General features: G+C 40.8%; 1 protein-coding gene and 1 long non-coding RNA gene across 2 annotated transcripts in view; both read left to right on the forward strand.

The window, feature by feature from the left end:
* LOC143209606 (protein FAM13B) overlaps positions 1-14666 on the forward strand; it is a 36977-nt gene that overhangs the window by 18616 nt on the left and 3695 nt on the right. The window contains exons 7-12 of the mRNA XM_076425487.1: positions 9004-9183; positions 9282-9423; positions 12171-12404; positions 12489-12689; positions 13139-13798; positions 13873-14120. Of these exons, the coding sequence (XP_076281602.1) occupies positions 9004-9183; positions 9282-9423; positions 12171-12404; positions 12489-12689; positions 13139-13798; positions 13873-14120 (1665 nt within the window). The remainder of the gene's footprint in view (positions 1-9003; positions 9184-9281; positions 9424-12170; positions 12405-12488; positions 12690-13138; positions 13799-13872; positions 14121-14666) is intronic.
* Positions 9430-12063, forward strand: LOC143209634 (uncharacterized). Its single transcript, XR_013009121.1, has 2 exons — positions 9430-10026; positions 11583-12063. It is a non-coding gene; the product is annotated as an uncharacterized LOC143209634 (long non-coding RNA).

Here is a 14666-nt window from a genome sequence, read left to right on the forward strand (position 1 = left end):
AAGTCTATGAAAAAATGGTGAAGCCGTCGAAAAATTGTAGAGCCTATGAAAAAGTCATAGATCCTTTGGAAAAGTTGTAACCTCCATGGCGCTAATCACAGAGCGAACTGAAAAGTGTGATGCATTCTATGAAAACATTGTGGACCCCATGAATAAAGGGGGTGCCCGAAAATAGAATTCGCACTGAAGAATCGGGTTGCCAGGACGACATATTTAGGGTCAGGAGGGTGAACAAGGGGTGGCTGAGTCATTAGTATAAGCACTTAGGGTCTACGAGTACCATGCTACATCCCTGAGATTGTATCTCCAAGGTTGCTATCGAAGAATCATTTTTTATTAATACAGATATATGTGTAATTTCTACAGAAATGTGTCACCCATAAACGATTGTGTACACAGATAAATTGGCAAGTCACGAGGCAGTGTTTCTAGGATTGTCACTCGGAAGGCAAGTAGTATTTTCATTATGTGAAAGCGCCGAGCAGGCAAATTCTCATAAAAGCTTATGTGTACTTTTAACTCCATATATTATACAATACCATACATTTAGATACGGGCGCATTTACATTCGTGACTGGTCGCATTTGCACATCGCAAACGTTCGGAAAAACACGGCGATAGTCAACGTGCAATTTGCTCGAGGAACTTTTAACTATGAAAGTCTAATTCTTCGTGTACATTTTTTAATTTAATCGTTGCATATTTATGACCGGGTCAAGGTCACTTTAACGTGTAGTCACAAATACAATAATTCAATTTCAAATATTTCGTCTACCTACAATAATCCATGTCGATACATGTAAAATACTTTTCAAAATAAATTGGAGCAGTGGCTCCAAAAATCTACTTAAGGACTAAATATGCAAAACTAACTGCAGAAATGTTCGATTTCGGTTAAATAGGAAAACTAACAAATCCGTGCGTTAGGGACTCCCAAGAAATACTTATCCATCAAAAATATGCAGAGCTAGCTCCCAAAAATTTGCATAATTCTCTAGCAAACCCAACAAGCAACAACCATCTTTAATCTCTCAATTAAATACTTAAAGCTGCTGGAAAGTCGCCACCACTCCCTGTTAGACGGAATAAACATGATTCCCGAGCAATTTGGGCCGAAGCAACCGTTTCCCATAGCGACTTGGTCACGAGTCACGAGTTACGCTTCCCTTTTGCCTTTCTTCTCGGCGCGGTGGAGAAAGGGTTTCCACTCGATAGGTTCTCGAGGCTGTCACGTGCTGTAACGCGGCCGCCGATGGGCGAATGGGTTGGATGGATGGATGTACGATCGCCGACAAGCTCACACAAACAACCGGCTAGAGAATAATATAGAGGCGGTCCGACGAAGGGACCGGCGCAGTCTGAACTCGTTCACGGCGGCAGAAACGTGCAGAAACGCGCATACAACGCGCTGGTTTCGAAGCTGATCGGTGTGTGTTTCTATCCACGTTCACAGCGCTGTGGAACACGACAACGGTCCCGAAACCCCGAGAGACACAGTGCGAAATCGTTCGTGGCCGACACCAGATCGTCGCGAATCCTCGCCGAGAATCCGAGAACCGGATCCTCGCTGGTTTCCTATTCGTCTTCTGTAGACAGGCGATCCCGTCGGAATTTTTTCCCTGCTAGATGTGTGTACTTGTGTAGAGAGACAGAGGGATTTTTGCAAATTTTTGTTCGCGTGCCCTCCAGCCGAGGACCCTATCTGAACGTTAGTCCAATCGGTGAGCGACCATAAATGTTTCATCGAATCACCGAGAGACTTGTCTTCGCGCCGGTGGCCCGCCATTGGAAAAGAAAGTTGGTGTTCGTGATCACATGAGCGGACGCTGACGAGAAAAGGGATTCCCGTTGCACAGTGAGTCCTAACGACGATCACTATAGCCACCGAATCGCGATGGTGCCATGGGTAGACTCGTTGCTCCACCGGCTCGTATGATTTTGAGAGGATGCTTCGAGAAACGTTCCTAGCTTGAAAATTAATCGATGGAGGAAATTCGATGGTTGCGGGACATTTGTTGATGGTGCTTTTGAGTACACAGTTGGAAATTGATTTTCGGAGTCGATTTTTTCGGAGACTGATTGCTTGCTTTGTTCTTAAGGTATTTTTGCAATTATTACATTGCGGGGTTTATCTAGTCATGATAGGAATAGGTGTTTTTTCACGTATGTGTCTAATTATCTCATAATTAGACAGTGGATCTTTATGCGAAATAAAAATTTAGGCTCCCGGTAGATCAATTGTTAAGACAGTACAAGGACTTCAGAGGACTAGGTTATGCGTCCAGGTCATAAATAATGGGGGAAATGTACGATATACACTGATCTCTCGTTATATACATACATACATAAGTAAATTACATGTTGCAAGCGCAGCAATTTCATGTATAGTCTTGAGATCGTCAATATATCGACATTCGTCTTTGGATTCTTGAATAATTGGTAAACTTATGTTGTATTATCCTCTTCACCGCTACGATAGTTAAAAGTTCTTTAGTAGTTTCCTAGTAGAAAGAGAAAAAGTTACATTGATGTTTTAATATCCTGCAAAGACCAATGAAATTTCATTTCATTTTAAGTCTGACAGGACGAAATGAATTACCGTCCTAGGATCATTGCTAAATTATTTCTGAAGTATGATAGTTGAAAAATGATATTAAATATTTTGAATTTAACGAAGAGTCAAAAAAGAGGTAAAAACATGGTTTTGTCCAGCCAGTTTCGATTTCTGGGAATACTGCGAGCCGGTTCAGCAATGAACACTATTCGTTCACGTGCGGATGAGTTGGCAAAATGTCAGAATAAACTACAGCCAAGAAAAATATGCAACTTCGTGCGCATATTTTTGTCAAAATCGATTTCGTCAAGAACTAGACACGTACTCAGCACACGGAGATCTGCCAGAAACATTTACTGAAAGTTACAAATGTGAATGCATATCGAAAAGTGCAATCTCACGAAGGTTTGAAGAAAGTAACTTCGGATAACAAAGGTTCTAATTTGTCCGCATGTGGACCACCGCGTAGTTTTCGAGCATCTCGAACACGTCGGTGTTCCAAAGCCTGAACCCCTTAGCAAATTACGCAATAACCGAAGATCCCATCGCGGGTAATCCGATTCGACGGATTATCGATTTAACGAGACAATTTCCTTCGAGGCACGTCCCCGAAAAACAACGTTGTTAGATCGATTCGAATAATACGTCCTCTAATCTTTTCGCGTGTATGCAAATACTACGTGCGTCCGAATAAAAAAGAAACATGTTCATTTGTTTTATGATAGACAAAAAACATCTTGTATGCAATTCATTGGGAACTCGCATACACTCAATAATTAATCGAATTATTAAAGCCACAGTACAAAAAATATTGGCTTGTAACATAAACACATTTGGTGTTATCTTGAATATCTTTGATTCATTTATTAACGAAGTACAGAATCGAATAATTTATTAACAGATTGTATCGATCAATTATGAAATCGTCGAACACAAGTGACTCCTGTTTAATTCACTCGACCGTGGATCTTTATGCAAAATAAAAATTGTCTGCGCCAAAAAAAAAGAGTTACATAAAAATTGATTTCTTCTCTCAATAATTCTGATGGGTTGTAAATAATGTTCCAGTAGTATTAAATTCATTTGATGTCTCTTTCATTTTGTGTTTCACCTACTCATTTTTGCCATAAATACATGAAATCCGCAGTCTATTAATAATAGTTACATGTATTTTGAATGAGTCACAACTAAATCGTCCAGGTTGAAGCAAATTCATGCTACCAAACATAGATGATGTTACAACCAAATATAATTTATTACCAGACTGCGGATTTAACACATTTATAACAAAAATGAATAGATGAAATACAAAATTACACGTCAGGAAAATTTAATCGATACGATATTAGAAAAATTATTGGAAGAAGAGGTACATCGTTATTTATCCTACGGTTTATTAAAATTATTCGAAGAGAAGAGGTACACTGTCGTCTGTAAGAAAAATTTTGATTTTACACGAAGATCCGTAGTCTAGACGATAACATTTTTAATATTGTACTCGGATATTTTTAAGAAGTTAGGCCAATTAGTTTTCTACATGACGCGAAGAAAATATTTTTTTAACATTGCAGAGAAAATACTAAAAGTTGAATCTCCGTTGAAAATTTAAAAAGTACGTTTTGTAGTTTCTGTGTAAATCGAATGGTCCGATATTAAAAAAGTTGTGGTCTTTGTAAGAGTGTCCGAATATTAATGGGAGTCTCTGTAGATCGGTGTCTTCGAGTGGACAATTTTAGAGCGTACAGTTTTCATCGACGTATCAATACGTACACCGGAGCGAAAGGATTAAATCGATCGATCCGTCGTCGACACGGTCGCAATTCGCTGGTGCACGCGGATAGTTAATCAAATTAATTGAATCCAACAGGCGCCGCTTCCGCAGATCGATAGTGAACGGTACCGATGCTTGACGCAACCTCCGTAGTTGGTTACTGTGTCTAAAACAGAGGAGCATTCGGACACAAACGAGTTGCTAAAATGCTTTACACGAACACGCAGCTCCGTCGACGTGCGAATCGCTGGATAATCGACGGGTATTTATCGCAAATCTTCAAATAAATGTCGACTGACCTGTCTCGGCCAAAGACATCGCAGTTTCACCCGGGGATGATCTTTTTTCATCGACGCATTTAACCCATTAACACCCGACAAAGATGTTGGACGCAACATCTCGATCTTTTTCGATGACTTTGCATTATTCTGCTTGTTGCAGACGGTTGTTCCAAAGATCTGCTTGATACACTTTTCATTGGCACTTCTTACTTCAATTGGATCTAGACCGCACTAGAATATTTTGCAATTTATTAAAATTGAAGTTACTTATTTATAGTTTATTGAGATCAAATAATTTAGTCTTAAATTGCAAAGAGTTTCTTTTTATAGAATATCCTCTGTTGTTTCTTGATTGTTGTATGATGTCTAGGATTATATTGGAATTTTTGTACTCTGGTAAAGTAATTGTAAGTTAATTTATTTATTCTCTATTTCTCTCTTGTCTATTTATTTATTCTCTCTCTCGTTCCCTTCTATGAGTAATAAACAATTATATATTTAAAAGTCGTCTTATTTGACGGCTTGGGGTTTAATGGGTTAAGCTTAGTCATCGTCTCATTTCTCATTCAATTTATGCGTACTTAAATTGCATTGTTTGTAATTAGCTTGTTCTTAATTTATATTTATTGAACAATTTTATTCATAATGACAAAAGCGAGAACACATGAAGTAAAAACACACCTTTAATACTGCTTTAATACTGCTACAGCAATTGTTACTCAAGAAGTTATATCGAACGACGCAACGCGATAAAACTTTCTTCAGAGATTATTCTGGAAACAAAAATGCTTGGTATGCTTTCTGATATAGTACAGTCATTAAGAAGGCTATTAATAAACCCTGTCTACTAGCACGTCGACTACCGCGTGACTCATATGTATGTAAGTATATATGAGTCAGACAATTAATTGTTAGGATCTAGTGGTTATCTCGAGTAAGCCGGATGCCTTTGACGATATGCCAGTCAAGGCTCTGGATCCGTTCAAATTCTTATGCATCAATTTCTTATATTTTTTAATCTATTCGGAGGTTAACTATTAATTTATTAGGCACAAGAAGATCAAAATCGCAATAGCTACAGTAAATCTTAACATTTCAATTTTTACTGCTTCAACCCTCGCGCGTTGTCCAAATCAAAATTTGATCTACATCTAGATCTTTGGTTTTAACTATAACTTTCTATAATTAATTTTTATAATTATGAAAGAGGTCCAAGTCATATAATTCTTATTTCTAGATATTTACAGGAAACGCATCAAAATACAAAAATCTCGATTTCTTAAAGAGATGTAAAGTAAACAGACAACTGCTCCAATTTCGCACCATTGCGACAAATTCCTGTTCAACAGTCTTGTAATCGAATAATGCATCGTGAAATAGGTTTCCAGAAAACCGTTCCGAAACGAATAACATGATTCCGCGCTTTCATTCGATTTGAGCGGAAATTGGCCGACAGGTTCTCTCTCCCTCTCTGGCAACATTTTATTTAGATTATAGATTCGCTCGTCTCCGGTTGAACGATGCACGGAGGAAAAGCCGGATAAAACGCATAACGTAATCAGACCACCCGACCTACCTCACTGCAGTCTCTCAAAGGCATTTCCCTCGTGAACGGCCATCGATCGATCTCCCTGGCCACCTTTTCCTCCCCCTTTTCCTCCCGTTTTCCACCACTTTTCCTCCCCTTTACCGTCCGTTTCGGGTCGCGACCCTGGGAGAAACCGCTCGACAGATTCTTCTTTTTTCTACAGTATTATCTCCGTAACTAAAGTCGCTAGAGGTGTCTACCGTAATTGTCCAAATTTTATCCCCACCACCAGGGAGTTCCACCTTGCAACCAATCGAATATCGGTGAGACTCTCACTAATGCAAAGAAACCAAAAAATTGCAACTTTTCTCATTTTTGACCTTTTCTTATGAAACTTTTAATACCGTATTCGTCTTGTCTCATTAAAATGACACCGAACGCAACATACTTACGATCATAATTACTTGTGTAATGAGTAGACTGCGGATCTTATACAAAATAAAAATTTCTTACCTGAACTGCAACAAACTGGAGTGAAATAGAAATTTATTTTCTTCCCTATTATGTTCAGTTGGTTGAAAATAATATAGCAGTATGTTTAAATTTTTTAGATGTTTTTGCTACTTTAAATTACACCTACTCAGTTTTGTCATAAATGCATAAAATCCGCAGTCTATTAACAAACGATTAGAGTTTCGAACGTGGAAGAGATCGGCGAACGGGAACGAAAGAGAATAACGATTGCTCGGCAGACCCGACGATACGACAGTTACAGAAATACACGTAATAGTGAAATGCGCCGCGGTTTGTCGAACCAGTTCGTTCGCGTGATCCGTTTTATCTACAAACGATTTTACACAAGCTTTGACCCCTTTCTTCCTTCTTCGACGTAGTTCCTCTTCGAGCGGAGAACACCTGTCCGTTAATAAATGAATCAATCGATGCACATGGTCTCTCGCGTAATCGAGCCACAACGAAAGTCACGTAACTCGGGAAATCGTAGAACCGATGACCTTTGTGTTTCTATTTAGACCGATCGATCCGTGAACGCGATTGTACGGCGTCTCCGGTCAGAGAATTTCCTTCGCAGCGAGTTATTAACACGTTCGTTGACAGCATAGCATCTGTTTCATCGCTCCACTTCCTTGTGCAAAAGTTTTATTAACCTCTTGAACCATAACATCGAGTCTACCGGATCTATGAAATATGTACCAAACTTTATGGAACCAAAAGTAAAATTCGTCTTTGATATAGACGATATTTAGCCGTTAGAGAATGTAATAGGCTTGCAATAAATATAAATTTATAGTGAGAGGTAAAATAAATCATAGGGCAAGGGTTAAATGCAACGTACCTCATGTATTTGTTTACCGCTTGACTGGCTCCAAGGGAAATTCCACAGCGGTGAGGATAAAATTTTGACGCTTATTGTATACTGGCAATACTGTAGTGTGGACGTATGTAAACAATGCCGAGGAAGTCCGATTGAGTGACGAGGAAGGCAAATGACCGGTTTCACATTTTTTATTTTTTAATTATTGAAATTATGAGGATGCTTCCATCAGAAATGATTCAATAAATTTCTTTATTTAATCACGTATTGATATAAAAATTGTGAAAAATCTCTAAATTAGTTCAGACTTGTAATTTTGATAAAACAACGTATATCCGACACATTTTGTAGCCGGTACAAAGTGTTAACATAGTGTTAAACATAGGAGTACAAACCTTTTGAGGACAGCGAGGACGGGTCAAAATGAACCCGGTAGAAGGAGTTGAAAGACTTGAAGAGTATTCTAGTAATACAAAGGAATCTCTGACCATTTAAACTGGTCCGCTAAATTCAGGAATGATCGAAACCTTCGTCCACGTTCTTAGATGAGAAGGTTGTTTATATATCCACATATAGACGGAAGCGTTCGACTTCCGAATGATTCGGTTTCTTTCCACGCGTTCAGCCCACCTTTCGCTGTCCCTGATTTCTTCTGGCTCGTTCGTTTCGTAATTCCCAGCCGCCACGCCGGCGAATTGGATTAATAGAACCGAGAGCCACGTGATGCGCATCGACGTTGTTTACCTCGTTAATTTTCTATGGGTGCTGATCGAACCGGTCTTCGGTAGTACCGCAGCGGAATTTTCCGCCACTCGTGATCACTGGCCAGAGAGATATCGTGTGCTCGGAGGGGAAAAAGGATCTCTCCCGCTTCCATCGTGACTGCTAGGTCATTAATTGAGCACTCGGACGACCGACTGATCAACTACGGCTAATGAAATGCGGTGACTCTGCGGAATTGATCTTTTCCGCAAATTCTTCCATGTTTCCGATAACAAACTGGCGAAACTATTTTTCCCTCTTCCACTTCCTCTTTTTCTTCCTCGTCTTAGTTGTTTTTTCGCATCTTTATGCAAAATAAAAATTCAGCCCAAGTCAATTGTAAGACACTAAAATTAAATGAAGATGTATTAAGGGGGTACACTCGTTTCCAGGATTCAAAGGGGCCTGGATGCAGTATCGAAAAGCGCTAGATAAATGATCAATTTAGGCCGCGCTTGCCCTCAAAAGTCCTATTTTTACGCCTCGTAAACGTAAAAATAGGACGTTCGAGAGCGATCGCGGCCTAGATTAATCTGTTATCTAGCGGTTTTGACTACTGCAAAAACCCCATATTTGCATGATCGAAAAAACGAGTCTACCCCCTTAAGATTAAAACGACAAATTGGTCTGGATGCAGAAAGATAGTGAACGATCTTCGTGTACATGTTAGTCCCGGTTCAAAAGCACAGCACATTTCATATACATATAGACTAAAATGAAAGATTTATCCGAATGAAACGTGATAGTGAACGGTCTGTGTATCTCTGCTTGCAGCATCCGTGATAACAGCGCGGTGAACGGCGTGATCCCTGCCGGTGACTGTAAAATCTGCAAGGACTCGAAGGACGAGACGAAGGAGTCTGAGACGGACGGCGCGTTCCTGCTTTGCGCGCTGAAACCGCGTAAGCGCAAAGAACGCCGTGAGTCCTGTTGTCAGGAGAGGAAGTTGATAAGGTGGGATCGATAAAAAGACAGTCTTGCTTGTTGATTCTACCACGGCTAGAGACCATGCTTGATTTCGCGATTGACATTCTGTCCTAAATGATTTTTAGAAGCAGCAGCGAGGAACGTATCCTCGACAGCCCCGCCGAAACAGCGGATACGATCAGACGAGTGAGCAGTCACGAGGACTTCAACAGTGGGGAACACCGTCACGTTCTGTCGCAGATAGGACAAGAGATGGGGCATGGTGTGGTGAGCAGCTTCAACAAACCTGGATCATGTTTCAGAAGAATCACCTGACACCTTACCTATCTGAGATGATCTTGTTGTCGTTAGAAATATGTGATTTGCGGCTGACAGTTTCTTAACGTGTTCGCGACCAGCATTTGTTTCGTTCATCACATTCATTGTTAAAATGTTCCAATACATGGTCGCGAACGTGTTAATCGTTTTTTAATAAAAACAATAGACTAATTATACATTATTGTACAATATTGTAATTACTTGGCTGCGAATCATACATTTTCAACACTGAACCTACCACCATTGATCAAATCGCCAGCTTCAGATTTCGTATTTTACAATTATCGACATTAGGCAAGATACTTCCACGGGTAACCATTAAATATATTTCTATATTTAGAGACATATTGTAATACATAGACAGCGGATCTTTAAAATAAAAATTTTCTATCTGAATTGCCACAAACTGGAGAGAAATAGAGATTTATTTTCGTTCTTAATACGTTTAATAGGTTGAAAATCATATAACTAATACTATAAATCCGTTGTCTAGTATAAATGTATTCTATAAGACGACACGTACAAGTTACTTTTAAAACTAGGCAGGTTTAGGCCGTCCACACACGGGTCGATCGTCGATTCGGTCGACGCGATTCCAGTCGCATGCGATTCCCCCCTCCACGTGACTTCCAATGCAAATGAATGGAGAGCCACACACGGGTCGATTCGTAGTCGACTGAAATCGACTCGACTGAAATCGCGTCCGTCGCATGAACCGTCCACACACGGGTCGATCGTCGATACGGTCGACGTGATTCCAGTCGCATGCGATTCCCCCTCCACGTGATTTCCAATGAAAATAAATGAAGAGCCGCACATTGATATCGCCGCGATTCTAATCGCGTGCGATCGGCAGCGAAGTTGGAAAATCGCGTGGATCGTACGATTCGCGCGACTCATGGAGGTAAGTTTGTGCAGTTCATGTAATTTAAATGATTTGGCCATTATTTTTTGTAGGTTGAGTGCATTGCACTCTTCGATGTGGTCTATGTATTTAGGTTACATAGGTTATTATTTATTTATTATCTTTTTTCATGTTATTACGCATACTAATAACATTAAGGTAAGCTTATTATTTACATAGTTGAATATAATCATGTAGGTTTATGAAAAACAAAAACAAAAGGCAATGTAAAAAAAATTGAAGTCACAGGGATTGATAAACTGTTGTACAATTTTCTGTGGAGTGGGAGTGTTCTTAGGGAGTTGTCTTCTCAGGTCGATTTAATCCGGAAGTATTACCACTTGGTATATTGAGCGAAGATTGAGGGATATCTGTTGAACTTCCACCAACCTCATCTATGAGGAGCAAAGCTCTCCTTTTGTAACTCCTCAGTTGAGCATTGCTCAATCTTCGCTCAATATACCAAGTGGTAATACTTCCGGATTAAATCGACCTGAGAAGACAACTCCCTAAGAACACTCCCACTCCACAGAAAATTGTACAACAGTTTATCAATCCCTGTGACTTCAATTTTTTTTACATTGCCTTTTGTTTTTGTTTTTCATAAACCTACATGATTATATTCAACTATGTAAATAAAAAGCTTACCTTAATGTTATTAGTATGCGTAATAACATGAAAAAAGATAATAAATAAATAATAACCTATGTAACCTAAATACATAGACCACATCGAAGAGTGCAATGCACTCAAACTACAAAAAATAATGGCCAAATCATTTAAATTACATGAACTGCACAAACTTACCTCCATGAGTCGCGCGAATCGTACGATCCACGCGATTTTCCAACTTCGCTGCCGATCGCATGCGATTAGAATCGCGGCGATTTCAATGTGCGGCTCTTCATTTATTTTCATTGGAAATCACGTGGAGGGGGAATCGCATGCGACTGTTCATGCGACGGACGCGATTTCAGTCGAGCCGATTTCAGTCGACCACGAATCGACCCGTGTGTGGCTCTCCATTCATTTGCATTGGAAGTCACGTGGAGGGGAATCGCATGCGACTGGAATCGCGTCGATCAAATCGACGATCGACCCGTGTGTGGACGAAATCGCGTCCGCCGCATGAATCGTACATGACGAGCAAGACGTACGAACTTCACGACGCGATTACAATCGACCCGTGTGTGGACGGCCTTAGTGTTGGAAAAATAATATATGTATACAGTGGGTGATCAAATTACTGGAGCCATAGTGTGAGAAACGCATGTTTTAACCATGCGATGAATCATGTTAGCTGCAGTGCTACGAAATATACATTTGTAATTTCCATTTACATTTGTAATTAGGCTTTCACTTAAAACTTGCTCAACTTATGTGCAAGTGCTTTTAAAATTTTGATCACCCACTATAATCGAGGATAGGCAACGTGTTAATTTTAACCCTGCTATTTTCTTTGAATCTTTTTCGATCTATTCACATATCCATATTATTGACAGTATTATAATAGTGCATTTATTATTAACACGTTCGCGACCAGCGTTACATACATGCGGCGATCACATTTTTGTATATCACATGAAGAAAATCAAATTAACTTTATGCTTGTTATTTATAATTCTAACGCATGATATTCGAAGAACTTGTAACTGTTCTATGACAATATATTGTTTAATATTTTACGAGAGGATAGATGATAGAATATTGTAATAAATCCCGAACGTGTTAAATAAATTTACGGAGGCTGACAACGTCCTGACTGTTCGAATAAAAGTGTACGTTATTTCAGAGAAGCGGAGGTCTTCCTCTGCACGAGAGAACGAACGTCTCTCCGATCTCGAAGAAGAGTTCGTCGTTTCCATCACCGTGCGAGGCGACGACTCTAGAAACGGAGAAGTTCGAGTGCGACGCCGAGAAACTGAGGAGCAGCGAGCGCTTTAGCCGAAGCATCACACCGCGAGGACGAAGGCAGGCCAGAAGAAGAAGAGTGCACAAGATCGTGGACGCGGAGAATTCCAGTAAGGTAAGATACTATAATTGAACGTACACATTAAAACTCTGCAATAAAATTGAGGGAATTGCTAAATTGCGCACCTCTCTGGCGCAGGAGAATGAAGAGGAGCCTGAGATTATCTACAACGTGTCATCGAGTCCCAACAGCCGCAACGGCTCTCCCGGCCCCAGCTTTTTGGAGATGTTGAGCAGTGGGCCGAGTCGGTCGCCATCACCGGCTCGACCACCCACTGTCGACATTGAAGACTTAAACAACCCTAGCTTGACTAACTGGACCTTCCAACGAGAGGAAAATGTAAATAGCAACTAACCAGATCCTAGAGAAAAGCACCTGAAGTATATTGACGATTGTTGAAGCTGTCTGCTCCACTCCTGTTACTCTAAGCTCGAGTAGACAGCGAATTTTATGCATTTATGACGGAAATGAGTAGATTTAATTTGAAACATTAAAAACATTAGACGAATTTAAAAATTCTGTTATAGTATTTTCAATCCATTGAACATATTAAAAAAGTTTACATTGCATAAAGATCCGCTGTCTAGTTATAAGCAATGCTCGATTGTAACACTGCCCCTAGATAAGGTGGAGAGCGATTACAATCATCGGTGTGTCTCAGGTCTCTTCTAAAAGCGAGTCGTACCGCAGGATATTTTTGTTTGAACAATCGGTGTTATCGCATAAGACGCTGTATACGCGTATCTCATTGATTCCTGTTATCTGATTAACTGGACGCACCTTCCCAGGGAGAAGCCATTGACGCCCGGGTGGAGGCAATGCTATCGCCACGGAATTCGTTGCTGATGCCTGTGAGCCGACGGTTCTACTCGGATAACGAGATTCAGCCGGGCACGCCGACCATCGCGGAGCTCGGGCTGAAGCAGCTGACGAAACACATCAACGGTCTGAAGAAGAAGATCAAGAAATACGAGGACGAGTTTGAGGAGAACTTCGGCTACCGGCCGAGCCACTCTGATAAAATGAGCAACAGGGACATCAAGAGGCTGTGCACGGAGCTGAACAAGCTGCGTAAGGAGCACAAAATGCTGAAGGAGGATCCAGTCGGTGCGTTACTGGCTAACGCAAACAGCAGGATCAAATCGATCAGTACCAGTCCGACGAACAACAACAACAGCCAAGAGAAGAGCAGAGCTACGTCCATGGAGGAGATGGTAAAGGACATCGAGAAGAAGCTTAGCGAGAAGAGGGTGAAATACAACAGACCCGACAACATGGAGGAGCTCACGTACGAACAGCTGTTGGAGGAGAAGACCGCGGTGCAGAAAGCTCTGCTTCATATCGAGAATACCTTCGGTAGACCCGCCCCCACAGAAGATCGGACTGTCGTACGACCTTTATACGACAGATATAGAACATTGAAGAGGTTGCTTATTAGGGCCGGAGTGGTAAGTCTCCGATGACAACCCCCCAGAGAGTTGACATTGCTGATCGTCGTTCTCTAAACGGTGCTTTCCCGTAGAACAAAAATAAAGACAGCATCACGGAGCTGGCGACCATACTGGAACACGAAGCGATGGACTTCACGTCGTCCAACCTGCCTGGCAACCAGTCCGACCCAGAGAGAAGAGCCAGCGAACCCGACATGTCGCACAGAGGCATCCTGGATTGCATTGACACCGGGGATCAGCTGCCAACCGACAGCGATAGTCAGCACAGCAGCAGCGAGGGCAGTCGCAGCAACAACGAGAGCCTCCATGCGCTTCCACTGTGAGTGAACGTTGTATTTTCAGATCAAATTGTCCAGACTTCTACAAAATAATCTCGAGAAGAGATTATGAAGTCCATGGATCGTATTATTAAAATTATAGGTGGAGTGTACTATATTTCTTGTGTAAGCGATTCACGTGGCGTGCGCAAACATGTTGAAGATAATGTTTGCCAAGCCAGTTCAACTATCTCAGATGTATTTACACACGCCATAAGAATCGCTCATCCCGGAAATGTCGCAAGATACTTGCTAGTGTGTTGAACATTTCAATGTTATTGAACGATTCAATCAGAAATTCGGATCTAGAATACTTGTCTCTATTAGTGATTTTGTGTCTGTAGATAATTCATATAAGTTACCGTAGTACCGCATATAAAGATCTGCAGTCTATTGATTTGCGAAGGATTATTAAATTAAGGCAGATGAGATAGAAGCCATAGTGGTCAGGATAATCTGTACGCTTGACAAATGCCTCAAGTTTTGTAGTTAGTTAATAGGTATTATTTTCACGGTGCAGACGAGTGAAATGTCCGGTTTGATTTCAG

The sequence above is a fragment of the Lasioglossum baleicum genome, chromosome 6, assembly GCF_051020765.1.
Source record: "Lasioglossum baleicum chromosome 6, iyLasBale1, whole genome shotgun sequence".
Classification (NCBI taxonomy): Eukaryota; Metazoa; Arthropoda; class Insecta; order Hymenoptera; family Halictidae; genus Lasioglossum; species Lasioglossum baleicum.